Source organism: Anomaloglossus baeobatrachus, chromosome 2, assembly GCF_048569485.1.
Source record: "Anomaloglossus baeobatrachus isolate aAnoBae1 chromosome 2, aAnoBae1.hap1, whole genome shotgun sequence".
NCBI lineage: Eukaryota > Metazoa > Chordata > Amphibia > Anura > Aromobatidae > Anomaloglossus > Anomaloglossus baeobatrachus.
The window spans coordinates 787,338,695-787,361,640 of NC_134354.1; the positions used below are offsets into that span (position 1 = coordinate 787,338,695).

General features: G+C 49.0%; 1 protein-coding gene across 1 annotated transcript in view; it reads left to right on the forward strand.

The window, feature by feature from the left end:
* Positions 1–20,506, forward strand: part of XRRA1 (X-ray radiation resistance associated 1) — a 71,608-nt gene extending 51,102 nt beyond the window's left edge. The window contains exons 13-18 of the mRNA XM_075337641.1: positions 13,466–13,584; positions 14,625–14,891; positions 15,181–15,361; positions 16,912–17,027; positions 18,187–18,292; positions 18,365–20,506. Coding sequence (XP_075193756.1) covers positions 13,466–13,584; positions 14,625–14,891; positions 15,181–15,361; positions 16,912–17,027; positions 18,187–18,292; positions 18,365–18,576 — 1,001 coding nt within the window. The 3' untranslated portion in view covers positions 18,577–20,506. The remainder of the gene's footprint in view (positions 1–13,465; positions 13,585–14,624; positions 14,892–15,180; positions 15,362–16,911; positions 17,028–18,186; positions 18,293–18,364) is intronic.
* The last annotated feature ends 2,440 nt before the right edge of the window (positions 20,507–22,946 follow it).

Sequence of the window (22,946 nt, forward strand, 5' to 3'; positions counted from 1 at the left end):
GATGATCACCGGGTAAACCGCTCCCTCCAAGAGATATCGCCATTCCTCCAACGCCATCTTAACAGCCAGGAGCTCTCGATCACCAATGGTATAATTGCGTTCTGGGGCTGAGAAGATCTTGGAGAAGAAGCCGCAGGTGACCATCCTCCCAGTGGCGGACTTCTGCATAAGTACGGCCCCTGCCCCCTGCGGAGGAGGCGTCAACCTCCAGGGTGAATTGGTGGTTCAACTCAGGTCGGTGAAGGACGGGAGAAGAAGCAAAGGACCGCTTCAGAGAGCAGAAGGCGGCTTCGGCCTCGGGTGTCCAAACCTTCGGATTGGTCCCCTTCTTGGTCAGAGCGGAGAGCGGAGCAGTTAGGGTCGAGAAGTGAGGGACGAACTGGCGATAGTAGTTAGCAAAGCCGAGGAAACGTTGGATGGCTTTTAGTCCCGAAGGAGGAGGCCAGTCGAGGATAGCAGAGACCTTCCCGGGATCCATCAGCAGACCGGTGTCTGATATCACATAGCCCAAAAAGGGAAGGGATGATTGTTCGAACACACACTTCTCGTGTTTGGCGTATAAGCGATTCTTCCTCAGCCTCTGTAGCACGGTCTGCACATGCTCTCTGTGGGTCCGTAGGTCTGGGGAGTAGATTAAGATGTCGTCCAGGTACACGACTACACAGACGTAGAGGAGGTCCCCTGAACACGTCGTTCACCAGCTCCTGGAAGACCGCCGGGGCATTGCAAAGACCGAAATGGCATCACACAATATTCATAGTGCCCATCCCGGGTGTTGAAGGCGGTCTTCCACTCGTCCCCGGAGCGTATGCGAACCAGGTTGTAGGCCCCACGGAGATCCAATTTGGTGAATATACGGGCCCCCCGGAGCTGATCACAGAGTTCAGGGATGAGAGGCAGGGGGTATTTGTTTTTCACTGTGATCTGGTTCAGTCCCCGGTAATTGACACAGGGCCGTAAGTCGCCTTCTTTTTTATTGACGAAGAAGAAGCCCGCACCAGCCGGGGACGAGGACCTTCGAATAAACCCCCGTGCCAGGTTCTTGGTGATGTAATCAGACATGGCCCGGGTCTCAGCAGGGGACAAAGGGTATATCCGTCCCCGAGGGGGTGTGGTTCCCGGCAGAAGGTCAATGGCACAGTCGTAGGGTCAATGTGGAGGCAATACCTCCGACTCCTTTTTATCGAACATATCTGCGAAGGACCAATAGGCTGGAGGAAGGCCAGGTAAGGAGTCCGGGCCGGGGGACGACGGACGGGCTGGACTGACTGGAGGCAGTTCTCATGACAAGACTGACCCCAGCGGATGATTTCTCCAGTACGCCAGCTGAGCGTAGGTTCATGTACCCGTAACCAGGGTAAACCCAGCAGAAGCGGATGAGACATGCGTGGCAGAACATAGAAGGCGATTTCTTCGGTGTGTAGCGCACCGATACGCAGTTTCACAGGCTTGGTGACGAACAGGACGGTGTCAGGGAGGGGTTCCCCATCCACAGAAGCTATCACAAGGGGTGTCTGCAGCGAGGTGACAGGTACCTGGTACTTGTCCACTGTGGCCTGGTGGATGAAGTTACCCACTGCCCCGGAGTCGAGATACGCCTCTGCAGTGAAGCGGGTTTCTCCTGTTGTCACCTGTACAGTCCATGTCACTGGGTCAGAGAGCTTCCCAGTACCTAGGGTGGCCTCTCTTACCAACCCTAGGCTTTGGAGTTTCCCGGTTTCTCTGGGCAGGCACGCACCTGGTGTGCGCCGTCTCCACAATAGAAGCAGAGGCCCTTGGCGGCTCGTTCCGCTCGACGCTGCTCGGAGGACCGTAGCCGGTCCACTTGCATGGGCTCATGGATGGAGGAGCCAGAGAGCACGGATGAGGAGAGCATAGGCTTCTGTGACGAAGCGGAGTGCCTTACAGTGCGCCGCTCGCGGGACATTTCTTTAGACCTTTCTTGAAAGAGAAGGTCTATCCGGGTTGCGAGGGCGATCAGGGCGTCCAAGGTGGAGGGGACGTCTCGGCCGGCCAGCTCGTCCTTGATACGAACGTTAAACCCCTCCCAGAAGGCGGCAGTCAAGGCTTCATTGTTCCACCCTAGCTCCGAGGCTAGGGTGCGGAACCGGATAGCATACTGTCCCACTGTCAAAGTCCCTTGTCGTAGTCTGAGTAACGAGGAAGCCGACGCGGAGGTGCATCCGGGTTCATCAAAGGTGGTACGAAAGGTATGTAGGAAGTCCCGGATGTTGTTGGTTACGGGATCTTCCTTCTCCCACAAGGGATTCATCCACGCCAGTGCGTCGCCCTCCAGGTGGGACATTACAAAGGCCACTTTGGCCTGGTCACAAGCAAAGAGGTGCGGCAGCAGCTTGAAGTGAAGCGAACACTGGTTCACGAACCCCCTGCAGGTCTTGGGATCCCCGGCGTACCGGGGCGGGGAAGCCAGTCGGAGTTTTGAGACCCCGGGGGGGCTCCTACGGGGTTCGTGGACGTGGCCGGGGTTGACAGGGATGTGGCGGTTGTCTGCAGCGTGTTTAGGCGGGTATCTACTGATGTCATGAAAGCCAGCATACGAGATTGTGTTTCACGTTGGCGGACCAGTTCCTGCTGCATTCCGGCCAACTGGGGCGCTAGTGCTTCGGCGGGATCCATGGCCTGTTCTATCTGTTAGGTCCGGGTGATGGTGGATCCTCTGAGCCGTGTACCGGACTCCCCCAGTGAGGCAAGCTGGAGCTAACCCCTATACAGGGACTGTCCAGTCACCCCACCAGAGGGCCTAGGCACACGGTAGCCGGAGTACTAGCGGGACCGGGATAGCGTCCCTCAGGAACGGGTAGAACAGAGTCTTTGGAGCCACAGAGTTCTTGGAGACAATTACGGGAGTCCGGTACGGGTGCCAGTTAGGAAGCTCAGGCGGGATCCGGGTTAGCTGGATGTAACAGGGAGGCAGCCGGGTGAAGCCGGGATCACAGATGGGCACAGGCAGACCTAACGGTGGTGGGATTCCCGCTAACAGACACCGGAGGACCTCTTGGCAATCCCGGATTCAGAAGCCGGTTACGGAGGCAGAGCAGGCTCTATGGAAGAGACAATATCAACACAGGCAAAGCACATGGGGACCTGGACTCCTAGCTTGCAGAAGTCGTAGAACAGGCGACGCCCTCCAGGCAGGAAGCTCCTAATATACCTGACTCTGACTGATGCAATATCCTGTTTAGGGAGTGCTGGGCCTTTAAGAGGAGGTCAGTGACCGCGCGCGCCCTAATGTGCATGCACGACGCCCGGGAGCCGGAGGCCAGAGCAGGGAGCGGTGCCGAGGGGGACGTGTGGCTGGAGGCAGGGAACCCGGGGATTGGAGCGGTGAGTGAGGAACGACGTCGGGACCCGGGGAGCGTGACACTATCCCGGGCAACGCCGGGTACTACAGCTGGTATATATAATGTATGTATGTCAGTAAGAAACAAAAGCATTCATAAATATGTATGTTAGGTTACATCAACTAAACTACATATTTGGGTCTGTGAAATGGCTGAATTAAGAATTTCAGGTTACTCAACTCTTAACCCTATCAAATCTACAAAGACCGGTACCAACCATGTGACTATGTATCTGCTGTATATAATCTACAGAGACCGGAGCCAACCATGTGACTCTGTATCTGCTGTATATAATCTATAGAGACCGGTACCAACCATGTGACTCTGTATCTGCTGTATATAATCTACAGAGACCGGTACCAACCATGTGACTCTGTATCTGCTGTATATAATCTATAGAGACCGGTACCAACCATGTGACTCTGTATCTGCTGTATATGATCTATAGAGACCGGTACCAACCATGTGACTCCGTATGTGCTGTATATAATCTACAGAGACCGGTACCAACCATGTGACTGTATCTGCTGTATATAATCTATAGAGACCGGTACCAACCATGTGACTCTGTATCTGCTGTATATAATCTATAGAGACCGGTACCGACCATGTAACTCTATATCTGCTGTATATAATCTATAGAGACTGGTATAGATCATGTGACTCTGTATTTGCTGTATATAATCTATAGAGACCGGTACCGACCATGTGCCTCTGTATATGCTGTATATAATCTATAGAGACCGGTACCGACCATGTGACTCTGTATATGCTGTATATAATCTATAGAGATCAGTAACGACCATGTGACTCTGTATCTCCTGTATATATTCTATAGAGACCAGTACCGACCATGTGACTATATCTGCTGTATATAATGAAAAGGAAGCCAGCACGATCTAAGAGTGGCATGCATCATATAAAAAGTACAAATTCACAGATTTATTACAACTGTACTATAATACAAAATGAGATTTTTAGCAAATAATTGATCAATTATTTGAGCCACCCCTGCCACATCACGGCAAATCTCAATAAGGGGGTCCTACTCTATATTATGTATTTCATGTGCCATAAATTAAAAGCAGATCCATATTGAAGCACACATATCTGTAACCCATATATAATCATTTATTGAGATTTGCCATGACGTGGCAGGGGTGGCTCAAAGAATTCATCAATTATTTGCTAAAAATCTCATTTTGTATTATAGTACAGTTGTAATAAGTCTGTGAATTTGCACTTTTTATATGATGCATGACACTCTCGGATCGTGCTGGCTCCCTTTTTTTTTGTTCTGCTGTATATAATGTATATTGACCGGTATAGACCATGATTGTATATCTGCTGTATATAATGTATATTGACCGGTATTGATATCATGTGACTCTGTATCTGCAGAATAGACCCATAATAAAATTCTAAGCTGTATAGTCATGAAGGAGTTAACCAAAGATGAAGCCAGAATGTGAAGCTGCAAAGTTTTATCAGTAGCTTTCACACTGAAAGAATGTACAAGAAACAAACAATGTGCTGGGAGAAAATAGAGCGTAAAGAAGGGAATTTTGTTACTTACCGTAAATTCCTTTTCTTCTAGCTCCTATTGGGAGACCCAGACGATTGGGTGTATAGCTACTGCCTCCGGAGGCCACACAAAGCATTACACTAAAAAGTGTAAGGCCCCTCCCCTTCTGGCTATACACCCCCCGTGGGATCACGGGATGCTCAGTTTTAGTGCTAAAGCAAGAAGGAGGAAAGCCAATAACTGGTTTAAACAAATTCACTCCGAAGTAACGTCGGAGAACTGAAAACCGTTCAACATGAACCAACATGTGTACCCGAAAAAACCAAAAATCCCGAAGGAAACAGGGCGGGTGCTGGGTCTCCCAATAGGAGCTAGAAGAAAAGGAATTTACGGTAAGTAACAAAATTCCCTTCTTCTTCGGCGCTCCATTGGGAGACCCAGACGATTGGGACGTCCAAAAGCAGTCCCTGGGTGGGTAAAGAAATACCTCATGTTAGAGCTGCAAAGACAGCCCTCCCCTACGGGGAGGCAACTGCCGCCTGCAGGACTCTTCTACCTAGGCTGGCGTCCGCCGAAGCATAGGTATGCACCTGATAATGTTTGGTGAAAGTGTGCAGACTCGACCAGGTAGCTGCCTGGCACACCTGTTGAGCCGTAGCCTGGTGTCGTAATGCCCAGGACGCACCCACGGCTCTGGTAGAATGGGCTTTCAGCCCTGATGGAACCGGAAGCCCAGCAGAACGGTAGGCTTCAAGAATTGGTTCTTTGATCCATCGAGCCAGGGTGGCTTTGGAAGCCTGCGACCCTTTGCGCTTACCAGCGACAAGGACAAAGAGTGCATCAGAGCGGCGCAGAGGCGCCGTGCGGGAAATATAGATTCTGAGTGCTCTCACCAGATCTAACAAATGTAAATCCTTCTCATACCGATGAACTGCATGAGGATAAAAGGAAGGCAAGGAGATATCCTGATTAAGATGAAAAGAGGATACCACCTTCGGGAGAAACTCCTGAATGGGGCGCAGCACTACCTTGTCCTGGTGGAAGACCAGGAAAGGAGCCTTGGTTGACAGCGCTGCTAGCTCAGACACTCTCCGAAGAGATGTGATCGCTACCAGAAAAGCCACTTTCTGTGATAGTCGAGAAAGTGAAACATCCCTCAGAGGCTCGAAGGGCGGCTTCTGGAGGGCAACTAGTACCCTGTTCAGATCCCATGGATCTAACGGCCGCTTGTACGGGGGTACGATATGACAAACCCCCTGCAGGAACGTGCGCACCTTAGAAAGTCGTGCTAGACGCTTCTGAAAAAAGACGGATAGCGCCGAGACTTGCCCTTTAAGGGAGCCGAGCGACAAACCTTTTTCTAACCCAGATTGCAGGAAAGAAAGAAAGGTAGGCAATGCAAATGGCCAGGGAGACACTCCCTGAGCAGAGCACCAGGATAAGAATATCTTCCACGTTCTGTGGTAGATCTTAGCAGACGTGGGCTTCCTAGCCTGTCTCATGGTGGCAACGACCCCTTGGGATAATCCTGAAAACGCTAGGATCCAGGACTCAATGGCCACACAGTCAGGTTCAGGGCCGCAGAATTCCGATGGAAAAACGGCCCTTGGGACAGTAAGTCTGGTCGGTCTGGTAGTGCCCACAGTTGGCCGACCGTGAGATGCCACAGATCCGGGTACCACGACCTCCTCGGCCAGTCTGGGGCGACGAGTATGACGCGGCTGCAATCGGATCTGATCTTGCGTAGCACTCTGGGCAAGAGTGCCAGAGGTGGAAACACATAAGGGAGCCGGAACTGCGACCAATCTTGCACCAAGGCGTCTACCGCCAGAGCTCTTTGATCGCGAGACCGCGCCATGAAGGTTAGGACCTTGTTGTTGTGCCGAGACGCCATTAGGTCGACATCCGGCACCCCCCAGCGGTGACAGATTTCCTGAAACACGTCTGGGTGAAGGGACCACTCCCCTGCGTCCATACCCTGGCGACTGAGGAAGTCTGCTTCCCAGTTTTCCACGCCCGGGATGTGAACCGCGGATATGGTGGATGCTCTGTCCTCCACCCACATCAGAATCCGCCGGACTTCCTGGAAGGCTTGCCGACTGCGTGTCCCTCCTTGGTGGTTGATGTATGCCACCGCTGTGGAGTTGTCCGACTGAATTCGGATCTGCTTTCCTTCCAGCCACTGCTGGAAGGCTAGTAGGGCCAGATACACTGCCCTGATTTCCAGAACATTGATCTGAAGAGTGGACTCCTGCTGAGTCCACGTACCCTGAGCCCTGTGGTGGAGAAAAACTGCTCCCCACCCTGACAGACTCGCGTCCGTCGTGACTACTGCCCAGGATGGGGGTAGGAAGGATCTTCCCTGTGATAAAGAGGTGGGAAGAAGCCACCACTGCAAAGAGTCCTTGGTCGTCTGGGACAGGGAGACTTCCCTGTCCAGGGATGTTGACTTCCCGTCCCATTGGCGGAGAATGTCCCACTGAAGTGGGCGCAGATGAAACTGCGCAAACGGGACTGCCTCCATTGCTGCCACCATCTTCCCTAGGAAGTGCATGAGGCGCCTTAAGGGGTGCGACTGACCTTGAAGGAGAGACTGCACCCCTGTCTGTAGTGACCGCTGCTTGTCCAGCGGAAGCTTCACTATCGCTGAGAGAGTATGAAACTCCATGCCAAGATACGTTAGTGATTGGGTCGGTGACAGATTGGACTTTGAAAAGTTGATGATCCACCCGAAAGTCTGGAGAGTCTCCAGCGCAACATTCAGGCTGAGTTGGCATGCCTCTTGAGAGGGTGCTTTGACAAGCAGATCGTCTAAGTAAGGGATCACCGAGTGTCCCTGAGAGTGCAAGATTGCTACCACTGCCGCCATGACCTTGGTGAAAACCCGTGGGGCTGTCGCCAGACCAAATGGCAGAGCTACGAATTGTAGATGGTCGTCTCCTATCACGAAACGTAGAAAGCGTTGGTGCTCTGTAGCAATCGGCACGTGGAGATAAGCATCTTTGATGTCTATTGATGCAAGGAAATCTCCTTGAGACATTGAGGCAATGACGGAGCGGAGGGATTCCATCCGGAACCGCCTGGCGTTCACATGCTTGTTGAGCAGTTTTAGGTCCAGAACAGGACGGAATGAGCCGTCCTTTTTTTGGCACCACAAAGAGATTGGAGTAAAAACCTTGCCCTTGTTCCTGAAGAGGAACAGGGATCACCACTCCTTCTGCTCTTAGAGAGCCCACCGCCTGCAGAAGGGCATCTGCTCGGTCGGGATGTGGGGAAGTTCTGAAGAACCGAGGCGGAGGACGAGAACTGAACTCTATCCTGTACCCGTGAGACAAAATGTCTGTTACCCACCGGTCCTTGACCTGTGGCAGCCAAATATCGCAAAAGCGGGAGAGCCTGCCACCGACCGAGGATGCGGAGAGAGGAGGCCGAAAGTCATGAGGCAGCCGGCTTGGAAGCGGTTCCTCCGGTTGCTTTCTTGGGGCGTGAGTGAGCCCGCCAGGAATCAGAGCTCCTTTGCTCCTTCTGAGTCCCTTTGGACGAGGAGAATTGGGGCTTGCCCGAGCCTCGAAAGGACCGAAACCTCGACTGCCACTTCCTCTGTTGAGGTTTGCTTGATCTGGGCTGGGGTAAGGAGGAGTCCTTACCCTTGGACTGTTTAATGATTTCAGCCAATTGCTCACCAAACAGTCTGTCTCCAGATAGTGGCAAGCTGGTTAAACATTTCTTGGAAGCAGAATCTGCTTTCCATTCCTTTAACCACAGGGCTCTGCGCAAAACCACCGAGTTGGCGGACGCCATTGAGGTACGGCTCGTAGAGTCCAGTACCGCATTGATAGCGTATGTCGCAAACGCAGACATTTGCGTAGTTAAGGACGCCACTCGCGGCACTGCTGGACGTATGATAGAGTCCACCTGTGCCAGACCAGCTGAAATAGCTTGGAGTGCCCACACGGCCGCGAATGCTGGAGCAAACGACGCGCCGATAGCTTCATAGACAGATTTCAACCACAGGTCCATCTGTCTGTCATTGGCATCTTTAAGTGAAGCCCCATCCTCCACTGCAACTATAGATCTAGCCGCAAGCCTGGATATTGGGGGATTCACCTTTGGACACTGGGTCCAGCGTTTGACCACGTCAGGGGGAAAGGGATAACGTGTATCCTTAAGACGTTTGGAGAAACACTTGTCTGGATAAGCATTATGTTTCTGGACTGATTCTCTGAAGTCAGAGTGGTCCAGAAAAATACTCAATTTACGCTTGGGATACCGAAAATGGAACTTCTCCTGCTGTGCAGCTGCCTCCTCTGCTGAAGGGGCTGGTGGAGAAATATCCAACAGTCTATTGATGGCCGCTATAAGGTCATTTACCATTGCGTCACCATCAGGGGTATCTAGATTGAGAGCGGTGTCAGGATTAGACTCCTGATCACCCACCTCTGTCTCCTCATACAGAGACTCTTCTCGTTGAGACCCTGACCAGTGTGATGACGTCGAGGGTCTTTCCCAGCGAGCCCGCTTAGGCTGCCTGGGACTGTCATCCGAGTCAGAGTCTTCAGCCTGTGATGCCTGGGACCCCCTTGAAGTACGGATTAGTTCCAGCTGAGGGGGACCGGGGAGCATAGACACAGCAGTGTCCATGGTCTGAGTAACTGGCCTGGACTGCAAGGTCTCCAGGATTTTTGTCATAGTCACAGACATCTTATCAGCAAAAATTGCAAATTCTGTCCCCGTCACCGGGGCAGGGTTCACAGGCGTCTCTGCCTGGGCCACTACTACCATAGACTCTGGCTGCCGAAGTGGCACAGGGATTGAACATTGCACACAATGGGGGTCATTGGAGCCTGCCGGTAGATTAGCCCCACATGCGACACAAGCAGTGCATACCGCCTGTGCCTTGGCACCCTTGCGTTTTGCGGATGACATGTTGTTGTCTCCTCAGAGCAATATAGGGTATAAGCCAAGAAGCGACCGTCCAGTGCAATATAAATATATATGGTACAGGGAAAAAGTGCACCAAATAACACTGTGGCACTAGTGGGGCCAGCACTTATGTGCAGCTTACCGCCCGCATAAACGCGGGTGTGTGGTCGCCAGAGCCCCTTGTCTGAGTCCCCCAGAGCCTGTGTCCGTTCTCCAGCCAGACTGCATGCAGGAATGGCTGCCGGCGTCCTGTGGAGAGGGGCGGGCCCTGGGCGTGTTCAGATTAAGAGCGGGAAACTTGCGTCCCCACTGTGCCCAGTGAGAGGGCTGGAGTATGTAAATAAGACTCCAGCCCTCGGCGCTGACTATAGAATAGCGTCTCTCCCTTTCCCTGATTGACAGGGTGGGGGCGGGAACGAAGCGGAGCTAGGCCGCAAAAGCCGGGGACTAGATTTATGAGCGCTGCCGCCGTAAAAGCGCGGTCAGCGCGAGTCCCCGGCGCACTACAAGTCCCAGCCGCGCCGCCGCTCCCGGAGCGGCCGGCGCGGTAGTTCCCAACACATAAAGTCACTCAGCTAAGCTGCAGTGACTCTAACCCCAGCGCGCAGCGCTACTGTCCCCGGCGCACTAGCACACCCAGCAAGTCTGGAGTGTGCGTGGCCTGTCTGTGCGGGGACACAGAGTACCTGAATGTTGCAGGGCCTTGTCCCTGAACGGTACCCAGCTCCGTATCCAGCAGGTTCTACGGGTCTGTGGATGGAGCCCGGCCTCAGGGCTTGGGGGCCGGTAAGATCCCACTTCCACAGAGCCCCTTAGGGGGATGGGGAAGGAAAGCAGCATGTGGGCTCCAGCCTCCGTACCCGCAATGGGTACCTCAACCTTAACAAACCGCAAGTGGGGTGAGAAGGGAGCATGCTGGGGGCCCTATATGGGCCCTCTTTTCTTCCATCCGATATAGTCAGCAGCTACTGCTGACTAAACAGTGGAGCTATGCGTGGATGTCTGACCTCCTTCGCACAAAGCTTGAAAACTGAGCATCCCGTGATCCCACGGGGGGTGTATAGCCAGAAGGGGAGGGGCCTTACACTTTTTAGTGTAATGCTTTGTGTGGCCTCCGGAGGCAGTAGCTATACACCCAATCGTCTGGGTCTCCCAATGGAGCGCCGAAGAAATACTCCTTACTCCCTTGTTCTAGCTTCAAGGTTAGAGATGCAAACTGTATAATTGGGTGTCTTGCAATACACGAGTTCAGTTGATGACGCTGGCTCAAGGAGAACATGTATGTGTTCATTGTCTTATACATTGCTATATCGGCACTGATATACAGCTAATACGGCACCGTCTCTGGATATCCCGAATGAAGACTCCATTAGCAGTCTTCACCCAAATTCCTCCCTTGACACTATAAGAGGCTCCTCTGTCCTCCACTCATTACCTGTAGTAATGGCACATCTTTGAACTTATCAATATAACAGACACCAGTCCACAACCTCAAACAGTCACACTCCAAACTCCACTATGGTGAAGACCAAAGAGCTGTGGAAGGACACCAGAAACAAAATTGTAGCCCTGTACCAGGCTGGGAAGACTGAATCTGCAATAGGCAAGCAGCTTGGTGTGATGAAATCAACTGTGGGAGTGTTGAGGGTACGAATTGAGTAATCTAAAATACTTATTTCAGCCATTTCATAGACCCAAAAATGTGGTTTAGTTAATGTAACCTAACAATTTTTAAATGTTTTTGTCTCCTGCTAACTCATGTATGAATATATTCAGTGATTTTCCTTAATACAAAATGCTAGCTATGGACTCTCTCATCTCGGAAAAAGTTTTGGAAGAGCCTATCCCATCAGGCTGATGTCTCCCCGGCCTAGACTACTGAGCACCGGAAGTGACATGCGAGTTAACGACACATCTCAGAAACCAACAGACCTGAAATGGACTAGCATTGACCAAGCATCCTCCTTTTTGTTTCATATCCGGAAAGAAGAACCATGGACAATCTGTAGCAAATGTTTTTTTTCTTATGTGCTAATTTTAAGATAAGGTCTAGATTTAATCTTTCTTAATCAGGATAATGTGCCCTAATGAAAGTAATAACGCCAATTCTAATAGCCCCTATAAATCATAAAGTTATGTTTAATAAATAAAATAAGTACTTAAGGTGGGAGCTAAAGCCTGTAGTGTTGTATTAAACAACAATCTAATGGAAAGCCCAAATATATAGATATAGATATAATTAAAGTTCCAAGAGAAGTAGGTCTCAAATAGGTTCCAAATAAAATATATCTAAATGGGGAAAATTTTAAAATTTAAGGTTGACAACATTCACAGATATCTTACTAAGGGGGGACTGTGGAGGTGGCCTGAGCTATAGCTTGTTTATTCTAACGTAATAAGATTATCTGTGTATGTAAAAAAATCAAAATATTGATGTAGTTGCATAATTATCTGCCTGTCTATATAGCAATCGTACAGATTCATAATATGATGTTAAGCTGTATAGTCACGAATGGGTTACCAAGAATAAGTGAACAGATGTACAAACAATAAAAGTTTTCATAATGATGAGCAAAGGCCTTATCAGTAGATTCACACAGAAAGAATGTATAACGAACAGAGATGTATTTTACAGCATGCTGGGAAAAATTGGGGAGTGGAATACTCCCTAAACTCTGTGTTCTAGTTCCAAGGTCAATGATTCATTCTATATAATTGAATCTATCCAATACACGAGGTTCAGTTGGTGACGCTGGCTCAAGGAGAGAACATGTCTTGTGTGATCATTGTCTGATTCATTAATATTGGCACTGATATATAGCTAATACGGCACCGGTCTCTGGATACCCTGTATGAAGATACCATTAGCTATCTTTACCCAAATTTCTACCTTGACAGGAGCAATAATAAGAAAATGGAAGACATACAAGATCACTGATAATCTCTCTCAATCTGGGGCTCCACACAAGATCTCACCCCGTGGGGTCAAAATGATCACAAGAACAGTGAGCAAAAATCCCAGAACCACACGGGGGGACCTAGTAAATGACCTGCATAGAGCTGGGACCACCGGAACAAAGGCTACCATCAGTAACAACACACTACACCTCGAGGGACTCAGCTCTTGCAGTGCAGGACGTGTTCCCCTGCTTAAGCCAGTACATGTCCGTTCCCGCCTAACGTTTGCTAGAGAGCATTTGGATTATCCAGAAGAGTATTGGGAGAATGTCATATGGTCTGATGAAACCAAAGTAGAACTGTTTGGTAGAAACACAACTCGTCGTGTTTGGAGGAGACAGAATGCTGAGTTGCATCCAAAGAACGCCATACCTACTGTGAAGCATGGGAGTGGCAACATCATGCTTTGGGCTGTTTCTCTGCAAAGGGACCAGGACGACTGATCCGTGTACATGAAAGAATGAATGGGGCCATTTATCGTGAGATTTTAAGTGCAAACCTCCTTCCATCAGCAAGGGCATGATCCTGTATCCGCTGTATATAATGTATAGTGACTCTCATGCATCATGTGACCCTGTATCCACTGTATATAATGTATAGTGACCCTCATGCGTCATGTGACCCTGTAACCGCTGTATATAATGTATAGTGACCCTCATGCGTCATGTGACCCTGTATCCGCCTCTCTTTTCCGCAGGTGATCCACCATTGCTCATTAGTTTCCTTCAGCAGAGACTCGGGATCAAAGTGATTTGCAGAAAGTCTCCCAGATTGTACAAACCCCATCTTATCATACCTAGAAAGGAGAAGAGGAAGGTGAGCGGGGGCGGGGTCTTATGTAGTCACTGGGGTGTGAAAACTTTAGCAGAATTTTGTCACTCCATTCATCAGAAATAAGAAATACTAGCTGTACTACCCAGTTTCGCCCGGGTTAATAACTGCTGTTAACAAAATAGTCGGTCTGTCTCTTTCCCTGTCTGTCTCTGACTGTCTCTGTCTCTTTCCCTGTCTGTCTCTGACTGTCTCTGTCTCTTTCTCCTTCTGTCTCAATCTCTTTCCCTGTCTGTCTATCTCTTTCCCTGTCTGTCACTTTCCCTGTCTGTCTCTTTCCCTGTCTGTCTCTTTCCCTGTCTGTCTCTTTCCCTCTCTTTCCCTGTCTGTCTCTTTCCCTCTCTTTCCATGTCTGTCTCTTTCCCTCTGTCACTTTCCCTGTGTCTGTCTCTTTTTCTGTCTCTTTACCTGTCTTTGTCTGTCTCTTACCCTGTCTGTCTCTTTCCCTCTCTTTCCCTGTCTGTCTCTTTCCCTGTCAGTCTGTCTCTTTGTCTGTCTGTCTCTTTACCTGTCTGTCTCTTAACCTGTCTCTCTCTTTCGCTCTCTTTCCCTGTCAGTCTGTTTCTTTGTCTGTGTCTGTCTCTTTGTGTCTGTTTCTTACCCTGTCTGTGTCTGTCTCTTTCCCTGGCTGCATTGTGACACGCCAGCATTCCATATAAGGGCATGGCTGCGCATTCTTCTGAAGTTCTGGCTGCACTGTGGCTCCCAGCTCTATTCGCTTTAATGGAGGCAGGTTTTTTGGTGATTAACTGTAAAGCGTGGGGTTAAAATTTCCCCTCAAAACATAGCCTATGACGCTCTCGGGGTCCAGAAGTGTGAGTGTGCAAAATTTTGTGACTGTAGCTGCGACGGTGCGGATGCCAATCCTGGACACACACACACACACACACACACACATACATTCAGCTTTATATATTAGATTGAACAAGATTGTAATGAATCGTGAATAGAAACCTCTCGTTTTGTGTACGCAGCCCTTCTAATGGCGCCCGAGTGACTTTCTGTTCTCGACTTGTCTCTCCCAGATCAGTACTTACGTTCCCAAGATCCCAAAACAGCCTTTCATGGTGGAGCCCCTTTTCCACTCTTTCCTGACACTGCCCCCTCCCGAGAGTGATGTCACCAAATCTGTGATGTCATCAAGCCCTCTCCCGCCAATCAGAGCCTCTTCAGAAAGGCTCCAGGACACACCCCCGAGGAGGAGTCAGGAGCTCATCGAGTTGTCTTGGAACTCAGGGGAGGAGATGAGCTTCAACAGGGACCCGGACGTGGAGTCCATCTTCATGACTCAGGTAGGTACGATACCAACAAATCTGGGAAAGGTGGGTGACAACCCCCGAGGAGTCATAAAGACTCAATGACTTGTTAGTTGTCGAGCCCTCAGTGTTTACACTGCGAGCAGCTCAGCGGGGGCGGGGCTACAGTGTGATTGACAGTTCTGCTCTCAGATTCGTCTACTGCAGTCCTGAGCAGAGGATCTGTCATTGTGCTGTGTTCTAAATATACAGAAAATTATTTTTAAGGACTTAATACCTGCCAAAATATCAGACTGTGTCGCAGATCATTCCTTATTATTGTTAGGTGGAAAATGTGACAGATTCCACAGCAAAACCGCGACACATTCCCAGCCCAAGCTCCACCCCCGAGGAGCAACACACAGCAACAGATAAGAAGAAAGAACCAAGGAAAGTCCCAGAGAAATTCAGAGGCTACGAGGAGCTGTATGATGTAACGGCAGATCCTGGGTTCATAGAACCAGTGGGTGAGTGAGAGATGTGGGGTGTATGGATTCCAATACACCGCCGATGAGAAAGAGGTGTGCAGATACCATGATAGTCCGTACATAGATCACTACCTAATACATAGATACAAAGATAATGATAAGATCCTGTCTGCAGCCACCACTAGGGGGAGCTCCCTGTATACAGAGATACATGATAAGATCCTGTCTGCAGTCACCACTAGGGGGAGCTCCCTGTATACAGAGATACATGATAAGATCCTCTCTGCAGTCACCACTATGGGGAGCTCCCTGTATACAGAGATACATGATAAGATCCTGTCTGCAGCCATCACTAGGCGGAGCTCCCTGTATACAGAGATACATGATAAGATCCTGTCTGCAGCCACCACTAGGGGGAGCTCCCTGTATACAGAGATACATGATAAGCTCCTGTCTGCAGCCACCACTAGGGGGAGCTCCCTGTATACAGAGATACATGATAGGATCCTGTCTGCAGCCACCACTAGGAGGAGCTCCCTGTATACAGAGATACATGATAAGATCCTGTCTGCAGCCACCACTAGGGGGAGCTCCCTGTATACAGAGATACATGATAAGATCCTGTCTGCAGTCACCACTAGGGGGAGCTGCCTGTATACAGAGATACATGATAAGATCCTGTCTGCAGTCACCACTAGGGGGAGCTCCCTGTATACAGAGATACATGATAAGATCCTGTCTGCAGCCACCACTAGGGGGAGCTCCCTGTATACAGAGATACATGATAAGATCCTGTCTGCAGTCACCACTAGGGGGAGCTCCCTGTATACAGAGATACATGATAAGATCCTGTCTGCAGTCACCACTAGGGGGAGCTCCCTGTATACAGAGATACATGATAAGATCCTGTCTGCAGTCACCACTAGGGGGAGCTCCCTGTATACAGAGATACATGATAAGATCCTGTCTGCAGCCATCACTAGGGGGAGCTCCCTGTATATAGAGATACATGATAATATCCTGTCTGCAGTCACCACTAGGGGGAGATCCCTGTATACAGAGATACATGATAAGATCCTGTCTGCAGCCAGCACTAGGGGGAGCTCCCTGTATACAGAGATATATGATAAGATCCTGTCTGCAGTCACCACTAGGGGGAGCCCCCTGTATACAGAGATACATGATAAGATCCTGTCTGCAGTCACCACTAGGGGGAGCTCCCTGTATACAGAGATACATGATAATATCCTGTCTGCAGTCACCACTAGGGGGAGCTCCCTGTATACAGAGATACATGATAAGATCCTGTCTGCAGCCATCACTAGGGGGAGCTCCCTGTATACAGAGATACATGATAAGATCCTGTCTGCAGCCACCACTAGGGGGAGCTCCCTGTATACAGAGATACATGATAAGATCCTGTCTGCAGCCACCACTAGGGGAAGCTCCCTGTATACAGAGATACATGATAATATCCTGTCTGCAGTCACCACTAGGGGGAGCTCCCTGTATACAGAGATACATAAGATCCTGTCTGCTTCTGCAGGGTGACGCCTGTGTCATGGGATTACCTGCCCTTTATATTACAGGGATACAGAACAATGTGCGGGCCTTGGAATACGCCCTCAGACGCCTGCCGCTATACAGAGACTACAAACCCAGACTGCACAGTATCCAGAAGCCATATATACCCCGACAGAGCAAAGTAAGTCATCCTACATTCAGAAGAAGGTAATCAGCTATAGGTCACTAGTACTGATATTTTGAGTTACCTAATGTATTATACTCCAGAGCTGCACTCACTATTCTGCTGCTGCAGTCACTGTGCACATACATTACATTACTGATCCTGAGTTACCTCCTGTATTATACTCCAGAGCTGCACTCACTATTCTGCTGGTGCAGTCACTGTGTACATACATTACTGATCCTGAGTTACCTCCTGTATTATGCTCCAGAGCTGCACTCACTATTCTGCTGGTGTAGTCACTGTGTACATACATTACATTACTGATCCTGAGTTACCACCTGTATTATACCCCAGAGCTGCACTCACTATTCTGCTGGTGCAGTCACTGTGTACATACATTACATTACTGATCCTGAGTTACCTCCTGTATTATACTCCAGAGCTGCACTCACTATTCTGCTGCTGCAGTCACTGTGTACATACATTACATTACTGATCCTGAGTTACCTCCTGTATTATACTCCAGAGCTGCACTCACTATTCTGCTGGTGCAGTCACTGTGTACATACATTACTGATCCTGAGTTACCTCCTGTATTATGCTCCAGAGCTGCACTCACTATTCTGCTGGTGTAGTCACTGTGTACATACATTACATTACTGATCCTGAGTTACCACCTGTATTATACCCCAGAGCTGCACTCACTATTCTGCTGGTGCAGTCACTGTGTACATACATTACATTACTGATCCTGAATTACCTCCTGTATTATACTCCAGAGCTGCACTCACTATTCTGCTGGTGCAGTCACTGTGTACATACATTACATTACTGATCCTGAATTACCTCCTGTATTATACTCCAGAGCTGCACTCACTATTCTGCTGGTGCAGTCACTGTGTACATACATTACTGATCCTGAGTTACCTCCTGTATTATACTCCAGAGCTGCACTCACTATATCTATGTATACATTCTTTTATGTATAATGTATGATTGAGGAGGTGGAGAAGGGTGTGTAATATAAGGTTAGTTATATGGGGGAGGAGGGGGATGGAGCTACAGCTTCTCTCTTGCGGTGTCGGGGAGGAGGAGCCACGGGGGGCACAGCTGATTGGTCACAGACTCATTTAATGTCATTTTTGATATCTTGCATTGTTTTTCGTGTTTGCAGTTGGTGGAGGATCCGTTCCCGAGTCCTCAGCGGAGCCGGCAGGACGCGGTGGTGGAGGTGCTGAGCCGTATGCGGGAGCAGCGCCACCTGCTGGAGGCCCCATTGGGTAGGGTATAATGTAGTGGGCGAGGCTGAGGTCACCGGTGACGTCCCGTCAGTGACCGCTTCTCCTCCGCAGGCTCCGCCCTCCTGGAAGGAAAACCCAGCAAAGAACACAAAGAAGCAAAACTGCTGCTGAAGGAAATGCAGAGGAAGTATCAATCCTTCCACCAGGAGGCGGTGCGGCGGGCGGCGGAGGTGGAGGCCGGCCTCCGGGACACCGCCAGGAAACTGCTGCAGGCGCAGAGTAACGAGGCCGACGCTCACAGGAGGACAAGTGGCAGAAGCTGAGGAGCCGGACGCCGGAGCGGGGAAGATTCCCAAACTCTGCGCCCATCACCAAACCCCAGTGTACATATATAAATCATCCACATAAGATACCGTACATCACTGATGGCATACTGACACCTCAGAGCTGCAATCACAAGTCTGTGAATAGGATTTCTAGCATCATTTCCAGAAAACTTTCCCTATTCGTTACAATTCTGTATAGTAATATATGAGACATCTGCCCTCCTGCATTACAGAAGCTCAATTAACCGTTTTCAAAAACAATCAGCAGAACAGTGAGTGCAGCTCTGGAGTATAATACAGGCAGTAACTCAGGGTCAGTAATGTATGTACACAGTGACTGCACCAGCAGAATAGTGAGTGCAGCTCTGGAGCATAATACAGGAGGTAACTCAGGATCAGTAATGTAATGTATGTACACAGTGACTGCACCAGCAGAATAGTGAGTGCATCTCTGGAGCATAATACAGGAGGTAACTCAGGATCAGTGACTGCACCAGCAGAATAGTGAGTGCAGCTCTGGAGTATAATACAGGAGATAACTCAGGATCAGTAATGTAATGTATGTACACAGTGACTGCACCAGCAGAATAGTGAGTGCAGCTCTGGAGTATAATACATGTACAGTGACTGCACCAGCAGAATAGTGAGTGCAGCTCTGGAGTATAATACAGGAGATAACTCAGGATCAGTAATGTAATGTGTGTACACAGTGACTGCACCAGCAGAATAGTGAGTGCAGCTCTGGAGTATAATACATGTACAGTGACTGCACCAGCAGAATAGTGAGTGCAGCTCTGGAGTATAATACAGGAGGTAACTCAGGATCAGTAATGTAATGTATGTACACAGTGACTGCACCAGCAGAATAGTGAGTGCAGCTCTGGAGTATAATACATGTACAGTGACTGCACCAGCAGAATAGTGAGTGCAGCTCTGGAGTATAATACAGGAGGTAACTCAGGATCAGTAATGTATGTACACAGAGACTGCACCAGCAGAATAGTGAGTGCAGCTCTGGAGTATAATACATGTACAGTGACTGCACCTGCAGAATAGTGAGTGCAGCTCTGGAGTATAATACAGGAGGTAACTCAGGATCAGTAATGTAATGTATGTATACAGTGACTGCACCAGCAGAATTGTGAGTGCAGCTCTGGGGTATAATACAGGAGGTAACTCAGGATCAGTAATGTAAGTACACAGTGACTGCACCAGCAGAATAGTGAGTGCAGCTCTGGAGTATAATACAGGAGGTAACTCAGGATAAGTAATGTATGTACACAGTGACTGCACCAGCAGAATAGTGAGCGCAGCTCTGGAGTATAATACAGGAGGTAACTCAGGATCAGTAATGTATGTACACAGTGACTGCACCAGCAGAATAGTGAGCGCAGCTCTGGTAACAGAATTAGTGAACGGCAAACTTGCAGATAGACCTACTGATTCTGGTTAACAGGGTTAAAAAAATACCAAAAAAAACAAAACAGCTCCTGCCCAGAATTGCTCCCCGATATATGGAGACCAGCGTCCAGCCAGATAAGTCTATGGAGGCCAGAAGGCGGCACTTAAAAATGATGGTAAAATGGATAGGAGCCCGCTCCACTCACCGAGTCTCCTGTGCAGTTGTAACTGCTTCCGGAGCCTCTCATTAGCCTCATACATATTCACTGCTTCTACCAACTACTGGCAGTCCCCGCATCTGGGATTGGCTGCAGTCAGACGCGCCCCCAGCCTATGTAACTGCGTCTGACTGCAGCCAATCACAAACCCTGTCTGCGAGTCACTGTGGATTGGTGTAAAACTAACAAATTAAATTAAAAATTGACATAGGGTCCCCTCATATTCCAATACCCAGCACAGATAAAGCCTACGGCCACAGGCTGCAGCCCTCAGCCCTGCGCTTACCCACATGCGGCTTTTTTAAAAACAAATAATTTAAAGCCGGCATGTGGTTTCCTCAATTTTTATTTGCAGCCATACTAAAGCTGGGAGCTGTCATTCTCAGGCTGGGGAAGCCCATAATTATTAAGCACCCCCAGCTTAAAAATAGCAGCCTGTGGCCACCCGGAATTGTGACATCCATTAGATGCAACAATCCCAGAACTTTTCCCTGATTGCTATGGTGTGGTGGCAATCAATTGAGGTAATAAGGGGTTAATAGCGTCCCACAGCCCTAGATTAGTAATGGGAGGCATCTATGACGCCCCCACCATTACTAATCTGTAAGTGAAAAGAAATAAACACACTGAAAAAAAGCCTTTATTTAAAATGGAATATCAAAGAAATCCCACCCTCTTCCACCTCTTTATTAACCCCAAAACACCCAAGTCTGATGTAATCCACACAAGGTCCCACAATGTTTCCAGCTCTCCTACATCTGAAGGGACAGCGGACGGCCATAGAACATGACTGCCCGCTGTGGCTGCAGACAGAGAATGAGGCGCAGTGTTGGCATCGCTCAGGTTGTTTGCGGTCACAGCTGGAGATTCCCACGGTCCTCCACCTGTGACCGCAGGTAACCTGACCTCAATAAATTCAGTCACTGAGTTTACAGACCTGCATAGCCTAGAGGAAAACTGCAATTTTAGTTTGCCAAGAGATACAAATTTGGTGCCAAAATTTTTACACCAATTTCCTGCACCCAATCTACACCTGGCAAAAAAAAAAAAATGCATCAAACACCATGCATTTTGATGCATTTTGTTTGCCAGGAGGTGTAGATTGGGTGCAGGAATTTCTTGTAAAAATTTCAGCACCAAATTTGCATCTCTTGGCCCACAGAGCAAAGAAGCGGTTTTGACTCTGTTTCAGTGCAGTTTCCTGCCCTCCTAGGACTTAGTGGCAGCTTTGGGCTTCCATTAACCCCTTATTATCCCGATAGCCACCACAACAGGACAGTTGGGAAGAGCAGGGTAAAATTTCAGGACTGTCGTATTTAACATCTGCGACAATTTCGGGCAGCTGTAGGCTGCTATTTGTAGGCTGTTTCAGTGCAGTTTCCTGCCCTCCTCGGACTTAGTGGCAGCTTTGGGCTTCCATTAATCCCTTATTACCCCAATTGCCACCACAACAGGACAGTTGGGAAGAGTCAGGTAAAGTTTTGGGACTGTCGTATTTAACATCTGCGACAATTCCAGGCAGCTGTAGGCTGCTATTTTTAGGCTGGGGGGGGCAATAGCCATGGTCCTCCCCAGCCTTCGAATAGTTGCCCCCAGCTATCGCTTTATCATGATTGGGAGGGACCGCACGCCGTTTTTATTATTATTTATTTAAATAATTTAATAAAGGAAAAAAAAAGCTGCATGCGGTTCCTCTTATTTTGATGCACAGCCAAGATAAGCGCAGGGCTGGGGGCTGCAGCCTGTAGCCATGGGCTTTATCTGTGCTGGTATCATAATATGGGGGGGATCGCACACCATTTTTTTGTTATTTAGTTTTACATAAATCTACAGTGACCCCCCCAGACAGAGTCTGTGATTGCAGCAGTCAGAGGCGGTCACACAGGCTGGGGGCGCGTCTGACTGCAACCAATCACAGATGCCAGAACTGCTGCTGGGCGGGGAAAGCAGTGAATATGTATGAGGCTAATAAGCGGCTCTGGAAGAAGAGTGAGTGCCCCAGCAGAATAGTGAGTGCAGCTCTGGCGTGTAATACAGGCTCCACTTTTCATGTAGATTATTTCTGTATATGATGAGACAATTATTGCAAATTTTGATGTGTAACATTTATCCATATTTAAAATCGCTGTTGCCATGGTAACCTCAGAATAAAATCTTTTTTTTCCATGCGCTCTGAAATGTTTTATTGTAGACTCCCTGTGTACAAATAACATCAGATTACATTCAGAGTCAAACTGAAAAGTCTGTCTTGTGTGTATTCTGGATGAATGCTATCTACTTCTCCCTGTTATCAGCCAGTGATAAGGAAGAATGACATTTTATACCCATCTTATTTTATCTTGTCCAATACTTTATCATCCAGAGCAGCATTCACAGTGCTGCCCGGATTAGTGAAGTCGTGAGTGATGACATCACATGATATAACCCGCAGTGCATTGTGGGAGATGTAGTCCTCTCTATATCAGAATCCCAAGAGATGGCTGGGAAATAAGATCCACCCTGTGTATCTAATAGGATACTGGAGATACCCGGGTGCTGAGGTAAGAAGAGGCTGCTCACACTGCTGCCCACCCTGTGTATCTAATCTAATACTGGATATACCAAAGGTAAAGAGGTAAGAAGAGGCTGCTCACACTGCTGTACTCCCTATGTATCTAACCTAACACTGGAGATACCCAGGGGTGCTAAGGTAAGATGAGGTTGCTCACACTGCTGTCTGCCCTGTGTATCTAATCTATACTGGAGATA